This window comes from Apteryx mantelli, chromosome 4 (genome assembly GCF_036417845.1).
Source record: "Apteryx mantelli isolate bAptMan1 chromosome 4, bAptMan1.hap1, whole genome shotgun sequence".
NCBI lineage: Eukaryota > Metazoa > Chordata > Aves > Apterygiformes > Apterygidae > Apteryx > Apteryx mantelli.
In genome coordinates, this window is record NC_089981.1 from 965,633 (window position 1) to 981,479 (window position 15,847).

Below are 15,847 nucleotides of genomic sequence, written 5' to 3' on the forward strand. Positions count from 1 at the left end.
CCCCCGGCCGGGTTGCTGCTGCCGCGTGGGGGCAGGCGCCAGGACACGGCGCCCTTCAGCCGGCGCTGGGGGTTGCTCCGAGACGCGCAGCGGTTTGCCCTGGGGAAGGTTTTGCGCCCACCCCGCGTGCTCAGCCCGTGCAATAGGGGCCTCTCCGTTTGGGCGGTCGCTGCCCTCGGCCAGCGGCACTCCTGGCCGCTCACCGCTCGCTTATCGGGCCCGACTGATAGAGCCCCGTGCAAAGCAAACGCCGCCACCGAGCTGATAGGGCCCACGCAGCGCCGTGTTTGTTCCTGGCACACAAGCCCGCGACTCACAAAGTTCACCACCCGCCGCCACGGGCAAGGGTCCCTTCCGGGACCGCACAGCGTGCCAGGTCTGACGCCAGCTCCGACCCCGCAGCCAGCACGGGCCGCTGAGCCTTCAGCCCTGCGCCGGCTGCTGGGTGCTCTCACGGCAGCCCGTCACCAGCCTCTTGCCGCTTCATCCCAAAGCCAGCCCTGGGCCCCCCCTAAGACATAGGAGCCCACCAGCACGTTGCACCTGGGGACCTCTCCTGCAGCCCGGCGCCCCGAGCCCCTTCACCCACCCCACGGGGAGACCGGCTCCATCCCCGCAGCTCGGGTGGGAGCACCCACATGGTGCCTCCGGCCGAGGGAACCCCGGCCCCGCATGCCCACCCAGCCCCTGCACCTCCCGTGCAGCTGTGCAAACAGCCCCGGCGCTTGTGACAACCGCAGGCTGGGGCCCCCGGCTGCCCGGGGTAGAGCCGGGGTGCTTGGGCGGCCCTTATCGTGGCGGTCGGCACTCCTTTTCCGGGCTCTCAGGACACCTTGGCACGGCCCCTATATAAGGGCTGGTGCTGCTGCCGTGCTCCATCCCCGCATGCTGGCGCGAGGCTTCGCCATGAAGTGGCTCTGGCTCCTGGGGCTGGTGGCCGTCGCTCAGGGCCTGCAGAGCAAGTGAGTAGGATGGGAAGGCACCGCATGGGGCAACGGGTCCCTGTCGGCGGCTTGGGGTGAAGTCCCACGGCCGGCTCTGCCGCACCGCAAGCGTAGGATGCTGGATGCAGCCCGCGCTTCAGGCTGGGGAAGGCAGTGCTTGGCCCCCTATGGCTTGCGGCGTCTCCCGTCTCGGCACGCTGGAGGTGGATTGCACCGCGTGCAGGGCTGGGCTGTCGTTCACTCGTTATCACCACCTTCTTCACTGGCTAAACCCAAGCGGTGGCTCCTTGGAGGCACAGATCTGGCTTTTTCTCATTTTCCTGGGCAAAAACGAGGCGTGGGAGACCTTCTTCTGTGGAACCATCCAACCTCGGTGCCTTATAAGCAAGCTTCTTCCAGGAATTTCCACGTTGTTTGCAGTCAGCCCCCTGAAAAGTCCTGAGCAGAAGCAAGGAAAAGCCACTTCTCGCCGCCCAGAGCCACATCTCTCCCCCGTCTTTAACTGCAGCCTTCTCTCTCTCTCAGGATCAGCCTGATGAAAAAGAAGACCCTGAGACAAACCCTCACGGACCACGGCTTGCTGGAGGACTTCCTGGCCAAACACCCGCCGTCTCTGGCTGCCAAGTACTTCCCCACCGCAGCCACCGCCGAGCCCCTGACAAACTACATGGACGTGAGTGAGGGCAGACCCGGGGGCTGCGGTGGCCTTCAGCTGGCGCCGGGAGCGGCGGTGGGCAAGGCCGCGCAGGGGGAACCGCACGCACGGGCGCTTTGGGCACGCTTCGGGCGAGCAGGGCTGGCCCTAGCGCCGCGGGGTGGAGGTCTAAGGCGCTCTGTGCCCTCGTTCGGCAGCTGGAGTACGTGGGCACCATCTCCATCGGCAGCCCGGCTCAGGAGTTCTCCGTCCTCTTCGACACGGGCTCCGCCAACCTGTGGGTGCCCTCGGTGTACTGCTCCGACGGCGCCTGCGGTAAGCGTCGCGGGAGCAAGGCCAGCGGGACGGTGCCCCCCCCCCTCCCCCCCGGCGCTGACCCATCTCTCAGCCCAGATGCGGTTGTCTCTGCTCTCCTGCCCTAAAGAAGGGCGCTAAACCACCCCAGCCGGCCCCGGGGGATGCCAGAAGCAGCGGCCACGACAGCCCCGTCGCGCCGTGCTTGCTGCCGGCTCCGGTCTTCACCCCGCTTCTCTGCCGCCGCAGCCGATCACCGGCGCTACAACCCGGCGCTGTCCTCCACCTACCGCGGCACTACCACCAGCGTCTCCGCCTGGTACGGCACCGGCAGCATGACGGGCTACCTGGCCTACGACACCGTCCAGGTGAGCGCCTGGGAGGCTGGAAAAGGCAAGCCGTGCCGGCTGGGGCAGCGGGTGGGAAGGCGACGGCGGGGGGGTGAAGCCGGGGCAGGGTGAGGAGAGGAGTCACGCTGGCGCTGCCCAGGTCTCTCCCCGGCCACCTGCAGTCGGGGCAGTGTCACCCAGGACACGTGCCTGACCCTCCCCGCTCTGCCCCCGCAGGTCGGGGACATCCAGGTGCCCAACCAGATCTTCGGGCTGAGCAAGACTGAGCCCGGCTCCTTCCTCTACTACGCACCCTTCGACGGCTTCCTGGGGCTGGCCTTCCCCAGCGTCGCCTTCTCCAGGGCCACCCCAGTTTTTGACAACATGATGAGCCAAGGCCTGGTGTCCCAGGATCTTTTCTCCATCTATCTGACTCCGTAAGTCCAAGCTGGACCTGGGCAAATCCTTCCTCGTGCTCTTGAGGCATGTGGCACAGCCATCAGGTCCGGCGAGGCTGGAAACGCAGCCGTTGCTGGCGTGCCGCAAAGCTGGAGCTCTGCACAAGGGCTAGAGCAAACAGCTGGAAGCAAACGTTACCGGTGGGCAGAGCTCAACTTTGAGACAACCTCATTCCCAAAGCAGGTTTGAACTCGCGCTTTGCTAGCCTCCCCGCAGCAGGTCTCCCTGATCGGGGGCCCTGCGCCCCTCTCTGCGCACAGTGCTCTAGCCAGGTCCAAGGAGACACAGCGGGCACCACCGTTCCCCCTGCTCTCCCTTTGCCACCTGCCCGTCTCCACCGGGAGACAAGGCGTCGGGAGCCCCCGGGGAAGGGCTGTGTCCCAGCTCCATGGCAGTCAGCAGAGCATCCCCCGTCATTGCCCCGGCCCTCGCTGACTCCCCTCTCGCCCCCTCTCCAGCAATGAGAACGGCAGCTTCGTGATGTTTGGTGGCATCGACGACACCTGCTTCACTGGGAACCTCAGCTGGATCCCTCTGTCTGCAGAAACTTACTGGCAAATCAAAGTGGACAGGTAGGGCCCACCCCTCCATCTCGCTATGCCACCGGGTCCCCGCCAGGATGCCCACCTCATGGGTGCCCCTCTCTCCCCAGCATCACCATGTACGGCCGCCCCATCGCCTGCCCCTACGGCTGCCAGAGCATCGTGGACAGCGGCACCTCGCTGGTGGCCGGACCCGCTGCCGGCATCAACAACATCCAATACGAAATCGGTGCTGGGGGGGCCAGGAACGGCTTGGTAAGTGCGAGGGGACAGGGCGGGATGGGTGGCGGGGTTGGTAGGAGGAGCGAGGGATCAAGCGCCCCAGCTCTGCTTCGGGTTGGGCACGCGCTTGCCACGGGAATGGTCGGGTCTGAGGGGTACGGCTCTTGCTTCCCCCAACCCCCACAGCACACGGTGAGCTGCAGCTTCATCAGCCTCCTGCCTGACATCGTCTTCATCATCAACGGCACCCAGTTCCCGCTGCCACCCCAGGCCTACATCCGCCAGGTAGGTCCACGTGCCAGGCCCGGCCGGACGCCGCTGTGCCACCCTCAACGCATGGGAGGACAGCCGCGCCGTCCTCCCCGACGGGGCGCTCGCCAGCCCTCACCGCCGCCTCCCGTCCCCACTAGCTGCGGGACGGCTCCTGCGCGAGCGGCTTCGAGGCCTTCGAGGCCTTCGACTCGGCAGCCGGCGAGCTCTGGATCCTCGGGGACGTCTTCCTGCGCCGCTACTACAGCGTCTTCGACAGGGCCAACGGCATGGTGGGGCTGGCGCCCGCGGCGTGAGCCTGCCGCCGCCGCCGCGCAATAAAGGCGCTGCCGACCCCGGTCCTCCCGCCGGCCTCGCTGGGGCCGTTGAGCGCAGGCAGGAAGAGGGGACGCAGGGCATAAATACCGGGGCGACTTTATTGATGCCGCACGGGGAGCCCGGGCCCAGGCCCACGTCTCGGCCGTCAGGAGGAGGAAGGCCAGCCTGCCCCCTTTGCCCACGACGGGGGCAAGGGCAGCCACTGAGGACCTGGGGGATGACGGTGCCGGTCTGGTGGCACGGGGCACCCAGCTCGGCATCGCCCCCATCTCCTCCCCTCCACCTCCCGCACCAGCCCAGCCAGGGGGGAGCGTTCAGGCCCCGTCCCGCCCCACGGCCACCCGCACGTCAGCACAGCGCGAGGAGCTGGGGGGGGACCGCGGCTCCCAAAGTCCCCAGGGTCCGCGCACCCTCCGCCCCAGCGAGAGGGGCAACGGCCATGGCGTTGGAGCGGGGAGCAAGGACCCTCACCCTCCCTGTGCGCCAAGTGGGGACACCCACCCACCCGCCCGCCCCACGGGGGCCTGTCCTGCAGGCCTCTTCCTCCTCCTCCTCCTCCTCCTCACGCTGCACCAGGCACGTGCAGCACCCGGCGCGCTAGGGAGCCGCACGCCCCCCGGGCTGCTCCCTGCTGGGTGGCGGCGCGGCCGAGGGGTCCGCATCCTCGGGAGGTCCCTGAGCCTCGCGGCTCGAGCCGGGAGCCGCAGCGCCGAGGAAGCCAGCGGGTCCGGCGACAGCAGCGGGCAGAAGGGGTGACAAGGGCCCCCCGCGGCGCTCCGGGGGGCTCGGCCCAGTCGGAGGAGGCTCCCCAGGCACCGTGCCGCCCGGAGAGGGGCCGTCGGCCGCTGCGTCGAGGGGCCGAGTGTCCAGAGGATGCGGGCTGGCGCGGAGCAGAAGCTGGGCCAGGCGGCGCGGGGAGCCGGCGGATGGCAGGACGCCGGGACGCGGGGTGCCAGCAAGCAAGTCCTCACGGGACGGGGACGGGGACGGGTCGCTGCTCTGCGGCAGGACCGGGGCATCTGCTGCTAAGGGAGAGAGACGCCTTCAGTTAGCACCTCACCTCCTCCCCCCACCAGGCCCCTCTCCGAATCCAGCCCGGGGCCGGCGGGGCGCAGCTGCATCCCGCACGAAGCCTCAGCGGAGCGAAGGGCCCCGGGGCGCAGCCGGCACGGTCAGGTTGTGCGCGGCACTGCAGCGCCCATCCCGCTCGGAGCACCGTGACGGCAAGGGCGCAGCGGTCCCGCAGCCGAGCCGGACCCTGCCCCGGCACCCCGGGGCATCTCCGGGCGTCCCCGTTACCTCGGCAGGGCGGGCAGCAGGCAGCCGGGAGCGCGGCAGGCTCCGCGCAGGACCGGGCGCACGGTCTCCTCTCGCAGCTCACCTCCCCGAACTGCGAGCGAGCGAGGGCAAAGGCGCGGGTGAGAGGGCTCCGCCGGCCCCCGCCCCACGCTCCCCTCCGCCACGGCGCCTGCCACAGCCCCGCTCACCCGGCACGTGCAGCGGGTGCAGGGCTCACGCTCGGGGCTGAAGGTCTGGCCGTTCGCCACTTTCCTGCCCTCGTAGTTGCAATCTGCGGAGAGCGAGGGCGAGGCGCGGCTCTCGCAGCAGCCGAGCGAGCGCGCTCCTCCCGCCGCTGCCTGCATCCTGCAAGCAGCCTCTCCGGCTCGTCTCACGCGGCGCCGGGACAGCCCTGCCGCCCCGCCGGGCTGAGACGCGGGACCCGGCAATTGCCCGCGGCCTGGGGTGGCTCGGGGCTGCCGCTTTCTTACCGTTACACACGGGGCAGCACTCCCCTTCCGGGTGGAACGGGTAGGTGCAGAAGATGGCACAGTCCACGGGCGAGCAGGCCACCGAGCCCAGCTGCAAGACACGGGAGGGACACGCGCAAAGGCTCTGCGTTAGCACGGACCAGGGCAGGCTGGGGCTCCCAGGCGGGGGAAAAGGGGGTAACTCCAAAACACCGAGTTTTTTCCTGCAGGGGAAGAAAAAATCGGGGCCCAGCCAAAGGGACGGGATCTGGAAGCGTCCGTTCTATGCACGCAAAACCAAGGCTTTCACCTCCGAACGCTCCCACAGAAATCGGGCAGCAATTTGCGCGCTGACTCACGGACGTTGTTGCCCCACGCTTTCACGCTCCGGCGGGCCAGGCTCCCCCCGCAAAACGGAGGCCAGAGCCGAGCCCCGTGCATCCGGGGAACAGCGCCCACCCTCAAAAGCCAGCCACCACCGACATTTTTGCTGCTGGCGGGGCGTCTGCCCCCAGAAGCAGCCCTCACCAGGCAGATGCAGCTTAGACAGGGGTCCAGGACGGACGGGAATGTCTCGTTGTTGTAGAAGATCCTTCCCATGTAGGTGCAGCCTGCGGGGAGGAGAGGGTGAGGTTACGCTCCCCGGCGGGGACCCGCGCCTGCTGGAGACCCCCCTCCGCCGAAGCACAGGCTCGCCGGCTCCGATCCTGCCCCCGGCTGGCAGTAGGTGCTCAGAGAAGGGACGGGGGCGTGCGGCCGGCACCTCTCCAGCACACACCCGCCGGCTCCCTCGGGCCCCGTCACCTGCCGAGCAGTCAGGACAGCACTGCCCGGGAATCCGGATGGGGTAGGGACACGTCTCCACGCAGTCCGTCCGCTTGCAGCTCACGGAGCCGTTTGCCTGCGAGAGAGAGAGACGCACTTGACAGAAGCCGAGGGCCGGTGCCGCCTGTCCTGCCCCTGCTCTGCTCTGCTCCACCCCAGAGCTGGCTGCACCTCGGCGTCGGGTACAGCCCTCTCTGCCGGGATCCTTCCTTGAAGCTGCCGTGCTGGGAGCGCCGCTCTGCGACAAGGCGTACGCTTCGCCCACGGAGTTGCCGGACGGAGCAGGAAACGGCCAGGCTGCTGGCAGCGAGCATCCCGGGGATCCCAAGGGAAGGGCTACGTGTCCCGGGAGCCCAGACAGGAGGAGGGCAGCAGGTTCAGAGGAAGCAGCCAGAGAGGCGCTTTGCTTCGGTACCTAAACCACCTCTCTTCCCTTCCCGGACGCCTGCCCCCGCGGCCTCCCCGTGCCACACGGAGCCAGGGAGCCGCAGGGGCAGCGCAGGACGGGGACTGGCACCGGGAGCCATGCAGGGGGGCAGGGGCAGGTAGGAGGAGTGAAGCAGAGCAGGTTCTCATTCACCTGGCAGATGCATAACTCACAGGGATCGCCCGGAGACCAGATCTGTCCGACAGGAAACTCAACCCCGTTGTCATCCACAAAGCAGCCTGGCGGGCAGAGAGGGATGGCGGAGAGGAGATTGGGGCGCGTGCAAGGTCGCACCGAGCCCCGCACCTTGCTAATGCACGCTCGCACGCGTGCACGCACGCCACCGGGCCCCGCCGCGTCCTGTCCCGCTTGGGCACGCGCGCGCAGCGCGGTACTTGCGCACGCATCCCGTCCGACGTCAGTTCCCCACGCGTTGCCTCTAAACCCCGCGCTGCCCCCAAACGCCCCGCCTGTCCCCATGCAACTCCCGCGTCCTGCTGTCCCCATGCAACTCCCGCGTCCTGCTCTCCCCCTGTCCTCAGGCGTCCCCCGGGCCCCCGCAGTGGCAGCTCACCTGAGGCGGGCGGGGGGTCCCGGCAGGCAAAGCAGCACTGCCCGGGGCCCAGGTGCCACTCGTGCCGAGGGCAGTCCAGCGCAGGGCAGGGGGCGAAGGAGCACTCCACCTCGCCGCTCTGAGGAGACGGGGACACGTCACCTGCTGAGCCCGCAAGCCCAGCTGAGCCCTGCCTCCGGGGCCTTTGCTCCAGGGCAGGGGCCTGTCCGCTTCGCAGGACCCAGGGACGGGCCAGATCCCCCCCAGCAGCGTGGTGGGGGAGGGCAGGAAGCCCCGTGTCCAGGAGCATCCCCAGGAGACTACCAGACCCGCATCCTCCGCCCAGGACGCCCACGCCGGTGGGTACGGGAACCTACCTGGCAGACGCAGGTGGTGCAGTCATCCCCGTCCAGGCTGAACCGCGCTCCGTGCACGTACGTGCGGCCGTGAAAGTTGCATTTCGCTGGAGAGGAGAGAGGCGGCGAGGCCAGGGCTGGGATCAGCCAGGGACAGGGAGCAAAGCGTGGATCCTCAAGAGATCCCCTCCTTGGGAGGGCTGCGTCCCCCGGGCTTCCCTCCCACCCCGTGTGCGCCCAGGGGAGGGTATGCGCTGGGGGGCAGCGGGACCCACCTGGCTGGCAGGAGCAGCAGTCAGCCGTCGAGGCGCTGGGGCAGGGACCCGGAGAGCACTCGGGGGAGATGCAGGAGACGTTGCCGGCCTGAGGAGGAGGAGACAGCGCGGCAGCCAGGGCCGTTACTTCATGCAGGCTGGCAACGTGCCCCTTTCCCATGATGGGAGAACGATCCTATGCCAGCGATGGGGTCTGCGCCAGCATCCCGCACATCCCAGCCCATCGCCGCGGAGGTGGCACAAGCTGGGAGCAGGACAAACCACAGCAGCCCAGCCTGGTGCATCCCCGCAGGTCCACCTGCAGCTTGAGGGGCCCGAGGTGAAAACCAGGAGAGGCGTGGGGTGTCAGCAAGGACAAGGGGGGGGGGGGGGGCCATCCCCATCCCCAGCCCCAGCCCCAGCCCCAGCCCCAGCCCCAGCCCCAGCGCGGTCTCACCCACCGCGCGGCTGGCGCGGACTCACCAGGCACAGGCAGACAGTGCAGTTCCCGTCCGGCAGGGAGAAGACGTCGCCCTCGGCCCGGGCCACCCCGTCGTGCAGGCAGCCTGGAAGCGAGGCCCAGGGGGGGCAGGTTACCGGGGGGGGGGTGGTAGCAGGCAGCGGGGGGGACACGCGCGGGGAAGGCGGCTCACCTGCGCAGCTGGGGCAGCACTGGCCATGCGGGGCGGGCAGCGGGTGGGAGCAGGCCACGGGGCAGCTCAGGGGCTCGCAGAGCACTCGCCCTCCCTGCGACGGCACGCAACGCGCCGGCTCAGCCGCGAGGCCAGCCGGCACGGCACGGCGCGGCGCGGCGAGGCGGCAGGGCAGCCGGGGCGCTTACCCGGCAGGCGCAGCTCCGGCAGCCCGGCTCCGTCCAGTGGGCGCCGGGCTCGCGGGGGGCTCCCCGGTGCCAGCAGCGGGGCGCTGGCAGGGCAGGCGACGGCGCAGGGGTGCCGGGAGCTCCGTCCGTTCGCGGCGGCAGCGCGGCGGCTGGGGACGAGGGGGCGGCAGGGGAGGAAGGCGCCGGGGTGCCCGGAGCTGGGGCCGGCAGCTGGGGAGAGGGGGAGCCCCTGGGGAGCAGCGGGGGCCCCCCGGCGCCAGGAGGGAGCAGCAGGAGAGCGGGCGGGTGCTGCAGGGACTGCAGGATGGGGGACGGGGCCGGGATGGATTTGGGGAAGCCTGGGAAGGAAGAAGAGAGACGTCGCTTCGGAGGCAGCCGGGACGGCAGAGCCCGCTCTGCCCCCCGGCCGCGGCGCAGCGGTCACCTTCGCAGGACGCCCCGTCGCCGCTGAGACGGTACCCGGGGCGGCAGGAGCACAGGTAGCTGCCCGGCGTGTTGTGGCAGGCGTGCTGGCAGGCCCGCCTCTCTCCGGGCCGCCGGCACTCGTTGACGTCTGGGGGACACCGGGGACAGGTCAGGGAGGACGAGGGTCCCGGATGGACGGATGGACGGATGGAGGGCCGGCCGCGCGGCTGCACTCACCCACGCACGAGTGCCTGTTGCCGTGGAGGTGGTAGCCGGGCCGGCAGGAGCAGCGGTAGCTGCCGACGCTGTTCTTGCAGCGGTGCTGGCACGGTGTCGCCAGGCACTCGTCCGTATCTGCCGGGCGGAGGGTCAGGAAGCGCCGGCGGCGGCGGCAGCGGCGGCAGGTCCCGCGGCCCATCCCGGCCCGGCTCCGCACTCACCCTGGCAGCTGTGGCGGTCGGCGGAGAGCCGCATGCCGGGGCCGCACTCGCAGACGAAGCCGCCCTCGGTGTTGACGCAGGGCCCTTCGCAGGCGGCGCTCAGGCACTCGTCGATGTCTGGGGGCGAGAGGAAGGAGCTGGAGGCGGGGGGGGGGGGGGGGAACGCCGATGCCGCCGCCGCCGCCGGCACTCCCGCCCTCGCTCACCGGTGCAGCGGACGCCGTTGGCCGTCTCCGCCATGGAGAAGCCGAGGGGGCAGACGCGGGCCACCTCCTGGCACCCGCCGTGGTTACAGGAGAGGTCGCAGCCGTACTCCCCGCACGCCCCGGGCGGCTCTGAAACGCAACCGAAAGGGTCCGCAGGGCATCCGCTCTCGCCGCCCCCCGGCCCCGGGATCCGTCGCGTAGCGGAGGCGCTGGGCTCGGGGCTGCTTCGGCCCCAGCTCTAACGCCGGACGCGGAGCACGGAGCCAAGCCCAGGTCCCGGGAAGCCCCGGCTTCCCAAAGGCAGGCCTCCATCCCCGCTTCCCAGGTGCCCCCGCGCACGCATGCACGCACGCCGCTCCGGGGCCCTGCCTGCACCCTGCCTGCGCCCTGCCTGCGCCCTGCCTGCTCCGAGAGCATCCTCAAACTCCAGCCACTTCCCCCTGGCAGGGGCAGCAACTGTCACAACAGGGAGAGACAAGGAGCAACCGGCCCCACCAGAAACACCCGCTATCGCCATGCCGGGACGGGAGCTAGGAGTCCCGGTGCTCGCTGCCGCCACCACCACGGAGCCAGAGGCAGGCGGCTACCTGGGCAAGTGATGCCTTGCTCTCCATCCGGGCAAGAGCAGAGGTTGGGGGCGATGCACGAGCCGCCGCCGCAGCCGAAGGAGCAGAGCGCTGCGGAAAGGCGGGAGAGGCAGCGGTTGGGGGGGGGGGGGGGGGAAGGGGACCCCCACGCCGGGGCGCGCCGCGAGGTGCCGGGGCACCCGTACTCACGCAGGGTGCACTGCCCGCTGCCCGGCGACAGCATCCACCCGGGGCAACATCCGCTGCCGAAGCCCGAGAAGCAGACGTGCGGCCCCGCGCGGCGCCTGAGCGAGGGAGGAGACGCTGAGGCCACCGCGCCCCCAACTCCCGTCCCCGTCCCGGCTCCAGCGGGCACCGAAAGTCCAGGGGGAGGTCGGCGTATGGGGGCTCCCAGCCACCGGAGACCCCTTGGCCTCGGGAATGGCCATGAGGATTGGGGGGGACACGCAGGAGCGGGCACCCGCGGACGCAGCCCGCGCCTCCCCATCCCGTGCAGCGGAGCGCGACAGGGATGCGCTGCGTAGGCAGGCGTGGGGGGCGAACCGGCGGCCCCGAAACGAGGAGGGACGGGCAGAGAGGGCTCGCGCCCCGGCGAGCCCAAAGCACGCAGCGGCGTCGGGGAAGCGCTCGCGACGCAGGGGAGCGGCAAGGCTGAGAGGCTCACGCTCCGCTTGCCACGGCCACCCCCGGACGGACGGACGGATGGAGGGGCGGATGGAGGGAGCCGAAGGTCGAGTCGGCGGCGCTCCCCAGGTGCAGCCGGGAGAGGGAGAAGGGAGAAGGGAGGAAGGAGGGGGGGGGACCCGGCTACCTCTCCGCAGCAAAGCTGGCCGGCTTCTTCCTCCCCGGGTAAACCCTGCCCTGGCCGCCTGGGAGGAACAGGGACACACAGGCAGCCTGGAAGAGCAGCTCGACCAACATGACAGGCGGCGGCTGCAGCCCGCGGCACGCTCCCAGCGCCTGCCTTCCCGCCTGCCTTCCTCCTGCCTTGGCGGCACGGGCGCCTACCGCACGCTGGCCCTTGGCCCTGCTCCTCCTCCTCCTCCTCCTGCCTGCCGGGGCCGGGAAGCCGGGAACAATGCGGGGGGTGGAGGGAAGCGAGAGCAGCGAAGGGGGCCGTGGAGCGCTGCTGCCGCCGGGACCCGACTCTCCACCCACCCCGGCGCGCGTCCCCCCGCGCCCGGCGGGACCGGAGGAGCCCGGTGGCGCGGGCGAGAGCGGGCAACGGCGCGCGACGCCGCACGCGGGGGCTCGCGGAGATGCTCGCGCAAAGGCGCGCTTGCCTGCGAGCGCAGCCACGCGCGGGGCATCCCGGGTCGGCGCGGACGAGCCTCCGCTGACCCTCGCCGCCAGCGCCGTACGCCACAACGCGCGCGCGTGTCGGGTCCGTCCGCCCGCAGCGGCGCGGGGAGAGGAAGGATTCCCCGGGACAGCAGCCCTGTTGTTCGCAAGGGTTTGCGGGGGAAAGCAGCAAAAACATCCCCCTTCTCTCCTTTCCCACATCTGGCAAAGCTCCGGCCTGGCCTCTCCCAACCCCTCCTCCTCCTCCTGGCGGCACTGGGCCGCTTTCCCAGCCCTGCACAGGGACCCACCAAAGCGGAGCGTGCAGCAGAGAAAGGGGCCAAAGTGGAGCCGGGCCGGTGGGGAAGGGCACAGGGAGGCTCCGGTGCACCCCGGTACGTCGCCGCCGCACCGGGGGCGATGCCGGCAGCAAGAGGGGCACGGAGCTCCGCGCCGCACCGCGGAGGCTCAGGGTGCTACGGGGGCACCCGGAGCACGGCAGCGCCCTGCTCCGAGGCGCAGGAGCCCACCTCTCTGCCCCTCGCCTCTCTGTCCTTCCCGGGCCAGGGGCTGAAGCGAAGGTCACAGATCGGTAATGATTTACACCAGGGAGCAAAGGGCTCACGCTGCCGGCCTCTATTTTAGCGCAGCGAGACAGGGCAAGCACCCGCAGCACCGCTGGAGAGAGGGAGCCACCCTCTGCCTGCAGATCTGCACCCGCCTGGGAGATTTCCTGGCAGGGAGCAGGACCCTGTTTTCCAGGGTTGCAGGCGTCACGGGAGCTGCCAGTCCAAAGCAGAGACAGGAGACGGCAGAGCCGGAGATGTGGGCGCTCTCTGCCCAGGGACCCCCCGATGCTGTTTGCACACCAGCGTTGCTGAAAACCCATTCACGTAGGGTTACGAGCATCGCGTTACCACCTGCAACACCATTTTGCTCAGTGACGACGCGTGCAGGAGACGGGTAAATTCGGGCCCTGCTGCTCTCCGCAGGCAGGTCTGGCAGGGGCGACGGAGGCTGTTTTGCTTCCCTAGGGGACCCTCTGCTTTTGGGTGCATGGTGAATGCCGAGGGAAAAGGACCAGACTCCGAACGAGAGGCTGAGGAACCGAGTTGCTCTCCGAAGGTGAACGCAGGGACCAAACCCAAGCTAACAAACCTGCCTGCTGGCAGAGAGTATGAGCACAAAATCCAGACTTGTTGCACATGGTCACAGTCCACTTCTAAGCCTAAACACAGTCTCTACGAGCAGAGACACATCCAAATATAGCCTTCTCTATACAAATTCCTCAAAGAAACCAGGGCTTGCCTAAGAGTTAAGGCTCGCTAGCGGGAGCCTGACAGAGTTTTCGACACAAGCTCACGTTTCAGAAACGCTGTCCACCTCTTCGCCTGCTCTCCTCCGCGTGCAGGCAGGCACAGGCTGTTTTAAACGGCGTTCCTGCAGAAAGGGAAGACTCGGGGGGGAAAACCTATACCGTTACACACCTCCCAAGGACACCCCAGGAACCGCCTTGCCGGCCATACTGGAAGGGTTCCTGTGCCTTTGCCGAATTTTCGGCGCTGGGCTAAAAGGCTCGGAGATTTAACGGCCGTGCAGGGAAGGGGAACAACCTGTCCTCCTGGCCCATCTCACCAGCCACCCAAGCGTGCTCCCTCTTGGTGCCCGCTGGCCTTACTTGACCTGGCCACCAAGCCAGCTACGTCAGGGTCAGGACACTCAGGAAGGTAACTAGCGGTTCCCAGAGCAGTGACAGCACGTGGCTTCGCATGGCAGGATCCGGCCCAGAGAGGGTGCAGGATCTGCGGGCTTCATCTGCCAGAGCACCCCCCGTGCCTGCTGCCAACAACACAGCAACTTCTGCGCCTGGGCTCCAGCGGTGACGGGGAATCCTCCTCTGCTCCTCCAGGCGGCCCAGGCCGTGCCACGCGCACGTCAGGAACGGTGGGGCTCACTGACGTTTTTAACCCAGAGGGTTAAAGATCAGGCTTGCGTACCTGGCAAGTCAGTGAGAGCAGGGATGATCTGGGCCAGCTCAGGCAGGGAGACTAGACGCGACCAGGGGCCCAGCACAATCCAAGATGCAGAAAACACCACGTGGAAGAGGGTAACTGACCTTGGGGACTCCTCTGTCACCCTTGTATGCATTTTGGCAACAACCCAACAACGAGCCAGGGTAGCCTATGTCCACAGCAGGAGGCAGTCCGCAGCTTGGGCAATTTACAACACAGACAAATGGAGGGAGACCAGAGGGATAATTATTAATCCGTATTTAAATGCAGAGAAGTGAGGCCCGGTGGGGGTGAAAAGCTCTCCCACGACCCCACACTGTGCTTGCGGAAAGCTTGTTTGCAGGTGTGTGGCAACAGACTGGAGGCCTGCAGAGCCAGGTGTACCCTCAGCGCAACCCCCCATTGCAAGGAGCAGCGGTCCAGGTCCTTGAGCCACAAGTTGCCAGAAGCAGAATTCAGCATGACGACCACCAGTTGATGCTTGAGTGAGACCAGCCTCAGACCCTGCATCTGCCAGCCTCAACCGTCAGCTGCATCCAGCCAATCTCAGCAGAAGCAAAAGACTCTGCAAGTCTACAGTAACAAGTATCTCGTGTTAAACCTTCGCGTGGGAAAACAGAGAGAGGGTGATCTGGTCTCACTTTCCTCCCAGCACGGGAGGAGGCAGAGAAGCAAAGAGGGCAAGGCTTCCCGTCAGCGGCACAGCTAGATTCCGTTCACGATTGCATGAAGCAAGAACACCAGTAACGAGCAGCCACAACAGAAGGAAGATGTGGCAACAAGAAGAGGCTGAAAGCAAGCCCCCATCGTGGAGCCCTGGCACCCCAGCCATATAGGAACGCATACTAAAAGCTGGAGCAGGCCTGAGGCTTGCAAGGAAATTGTGGGAAGGGCTAGGACTGAGTTAGAGAAGGGGTTTCTGGCTCCCATCCCTTTAGCTGCTGACTCTGACCACTGCCAGGGCCAGGACACCAGACTGAACGGAGCCAGAGTCTGACCCAATCTTGCCATTCCTGTGGTTCCTAACTCCAGGGCTATTTATACCCTGCCCACTGGACAAGGGACTGCTAGCAGAGCGGCTGAGCCGGATGGGCTGCCCTCCGGGCATTTGGGAAACACAGGAATCCTGTCCTGGACAGCATACTCCCCTATGGGCAAGGTGGCCACACGCAATCACAGCAGCCTGGGAGGGCTCTGGGAACAGAGCGTTACATCTGTAAAAATCCAGAAACTCCCTTTAAAATCATCTCTGCGATAACCTTGTCTCCAACCGTGTTAAACCACTGGCACACAGAGCAGACCTCCTTACAGCTCTCTGGTCACTGAGTGCTGTTTGCAAAGAATCTCTGTAAAAGAGAGAACAGAACATGCGCCTCCTTGTTCCCATGAATTTGGGAAGTACATGGGCACTGCTGGGTCACTACACCTCCTCCTCTCCTACCTTGGTGCAAGTGCCACCATGCAAGAAAGCTGGTCCCACAAGCTGCCGAGAAACACTGCTTGAGAGACAGCTATAAGGGAGAAACAACCAGAAAAGAGATTTGATTCTTCCAAAGGGACGTACACAGTCAAAGACTCATTTGGATTCCTTGCTCCGAAATGCAAACTCCTCCCCTCGCTTTACCAGGGACACCCAACAACACTGCTGCCAAACCCGTCTGCACTAGGCAACACCAAGAGGCAAAATCAGAATTTCTATCAAGTCAAAAAAAAGCCACAAAAAAGCATCTGGAAAACACACACACTCCCCTCAGCACCTGATGGATCCATCTGCCCATCTTCTGTCAGATCTACAGCTCCCGAACTGCTCCCACCGAAACCAAACTGGGGAAAACGTTTCAACATCAGAAATTCCTGCAGGAAACAACATCGGCTTGGG

At 67.5% G+C, this 15,847-nt stretch overlaps 2 protein-coding genes across 11 annotated transcripts; one reads left to right on the top strand and one right to left on the bottom strand.

The window, feature by feature from the left end:
* Positions 1 to 906: 906 nt before the first annotated feature.
* Positions 907 to 4,011, top strand: LOC106494926 (pepsin A-like). The gene is made up of 9 exons (XM_067295369.1): positions 907 to 962; positions 1,470 to 1,617; positions 1,797 to 1,914; positions 2,143 to 2,261; positions 2,460 to 2,659; positions 3,140 to 3,253; positions 3,334 to 3,478; positions 3,632 to 3,730; positions 3,856 to 4,011. The coding sequence occupies exons 1-9, from the start codon at positions 907 to 909 to the stop codon at positions 4,009 to 4,011; spliced, it is 1,155 nt and encodes a 384-aa protein (XP_067151470.1).
* A 570-nt stretch (positions 4,012 to 4,581) lies between these two features.
* Positions 4,582 to 15,819, bottom strand: VWCE (von Willebrand factor C and EGF domains). 10 transcript variants are annotated; one of them, XM_067295770.1, is made up of 21 exons: positions 13,115 to 15,819; positions 11,487 to 11,544; positions 10,865 to 10,959; positions 10,676 to 10,765; positions 10,089 to 10,217; positions 9,883 to 9,999; positions 9,680 to 9,796; positions 9,462 to 9,590; positions 9,038 to 9,375; positions 8,850 to 8,943; positions 8,680 to 8,762; positions 8,218 to 8,305; positions 7,964 to 8,049; positions 7,608 to 7,725; positions 7,187 to 7,272; positions 6,586 to 6,682; positions 6,310 to 6,392; positions 5,803 to 5,893; positions 5,521 to 5,603; positions 5,333 to 5,423; positions 4,582 to 5,058 (listed from the first exon to the last, which is right to left on the bottom strand). In XM_067295770.1, the coding sequence occupies exons 1-21, from the start codon at positions 13,161 to 13,163 to the stop codon at positions 4,631 to 4,633; spliced, it is 2,550 nt and encodes an 849-aa protein (XP_067151871.1). In that variant the 5' UTR covers positions 13,164 to 15,819; the 3' UTR covers positions 4,582 to 4,630. The 10 variants fall into 10 exon arrangements, with proteins under 10 accessions (XP_067151871.1, XP_067151870.1, XP_067151868.1 ...); XM_067295769.1 differs by lacking the exon at positions 13,115 to 15,819 and having other exon boundaries at positions 11,487 to 11,872; XM_067295767.1 differs by lacking the exon at positions 13,115 to 15,819 and having other exon boundaries at positions 4,582 to 5,055; positions 10,865 to 11,575.
* Between the last annotated feature and the right edge of the window lie 28 nt (positions 15,820 to 15,847).

Excerpts from the sequence above, each read along its gene's own strand:
- LOC106494926 (XM_067295369.1), top strand. The coding sequence starts at position 907 with ATGAAGTGGCTCTGGCTCCTGGGGCTGGTGGCCGTCGCTCAGGGCCTG. Across the intron at positions 963-1,469 it reads GCTCAGGGCCTGCAGAGCAA|GATCAGCCTGATGAAAAAGA; the intron begins GTGAGTAGGATG and ends TCTCTCTCTCAG. Across the intron at positions 1,618-1,796 it reads CCCTGACAAACTACATGGAC|CTGGAGTACGTGGGCACCAT; the intron begins GTGAGTGAGGGC and ends CTCGTTCGGCAG.
- VWCE (XM_067295766.1), bottom strand. The coding sequence starts at position 11,162 with ATGGGGAGGCGCGGGCTGCGTCCGCGGGTGCCCGCTCCTGCGTGTCCC. Across the intron at positions 5,894-6,309 it reads GTCTAAGCTGCATCTGCCTG|CTGGGCTCGGTGGCCTGCTC; the intron begins GTGAGGGCTGCT and ends CGTGTCTTGCAG. Across the intron at positions 5,604-5,802 it reads GTGCTGCCCCGTGTGTAACG|ATTGCAACTACGAGGGCAGG; the intron begins GTAAGAAAGCGG and ends CGCTCTCCGCAG.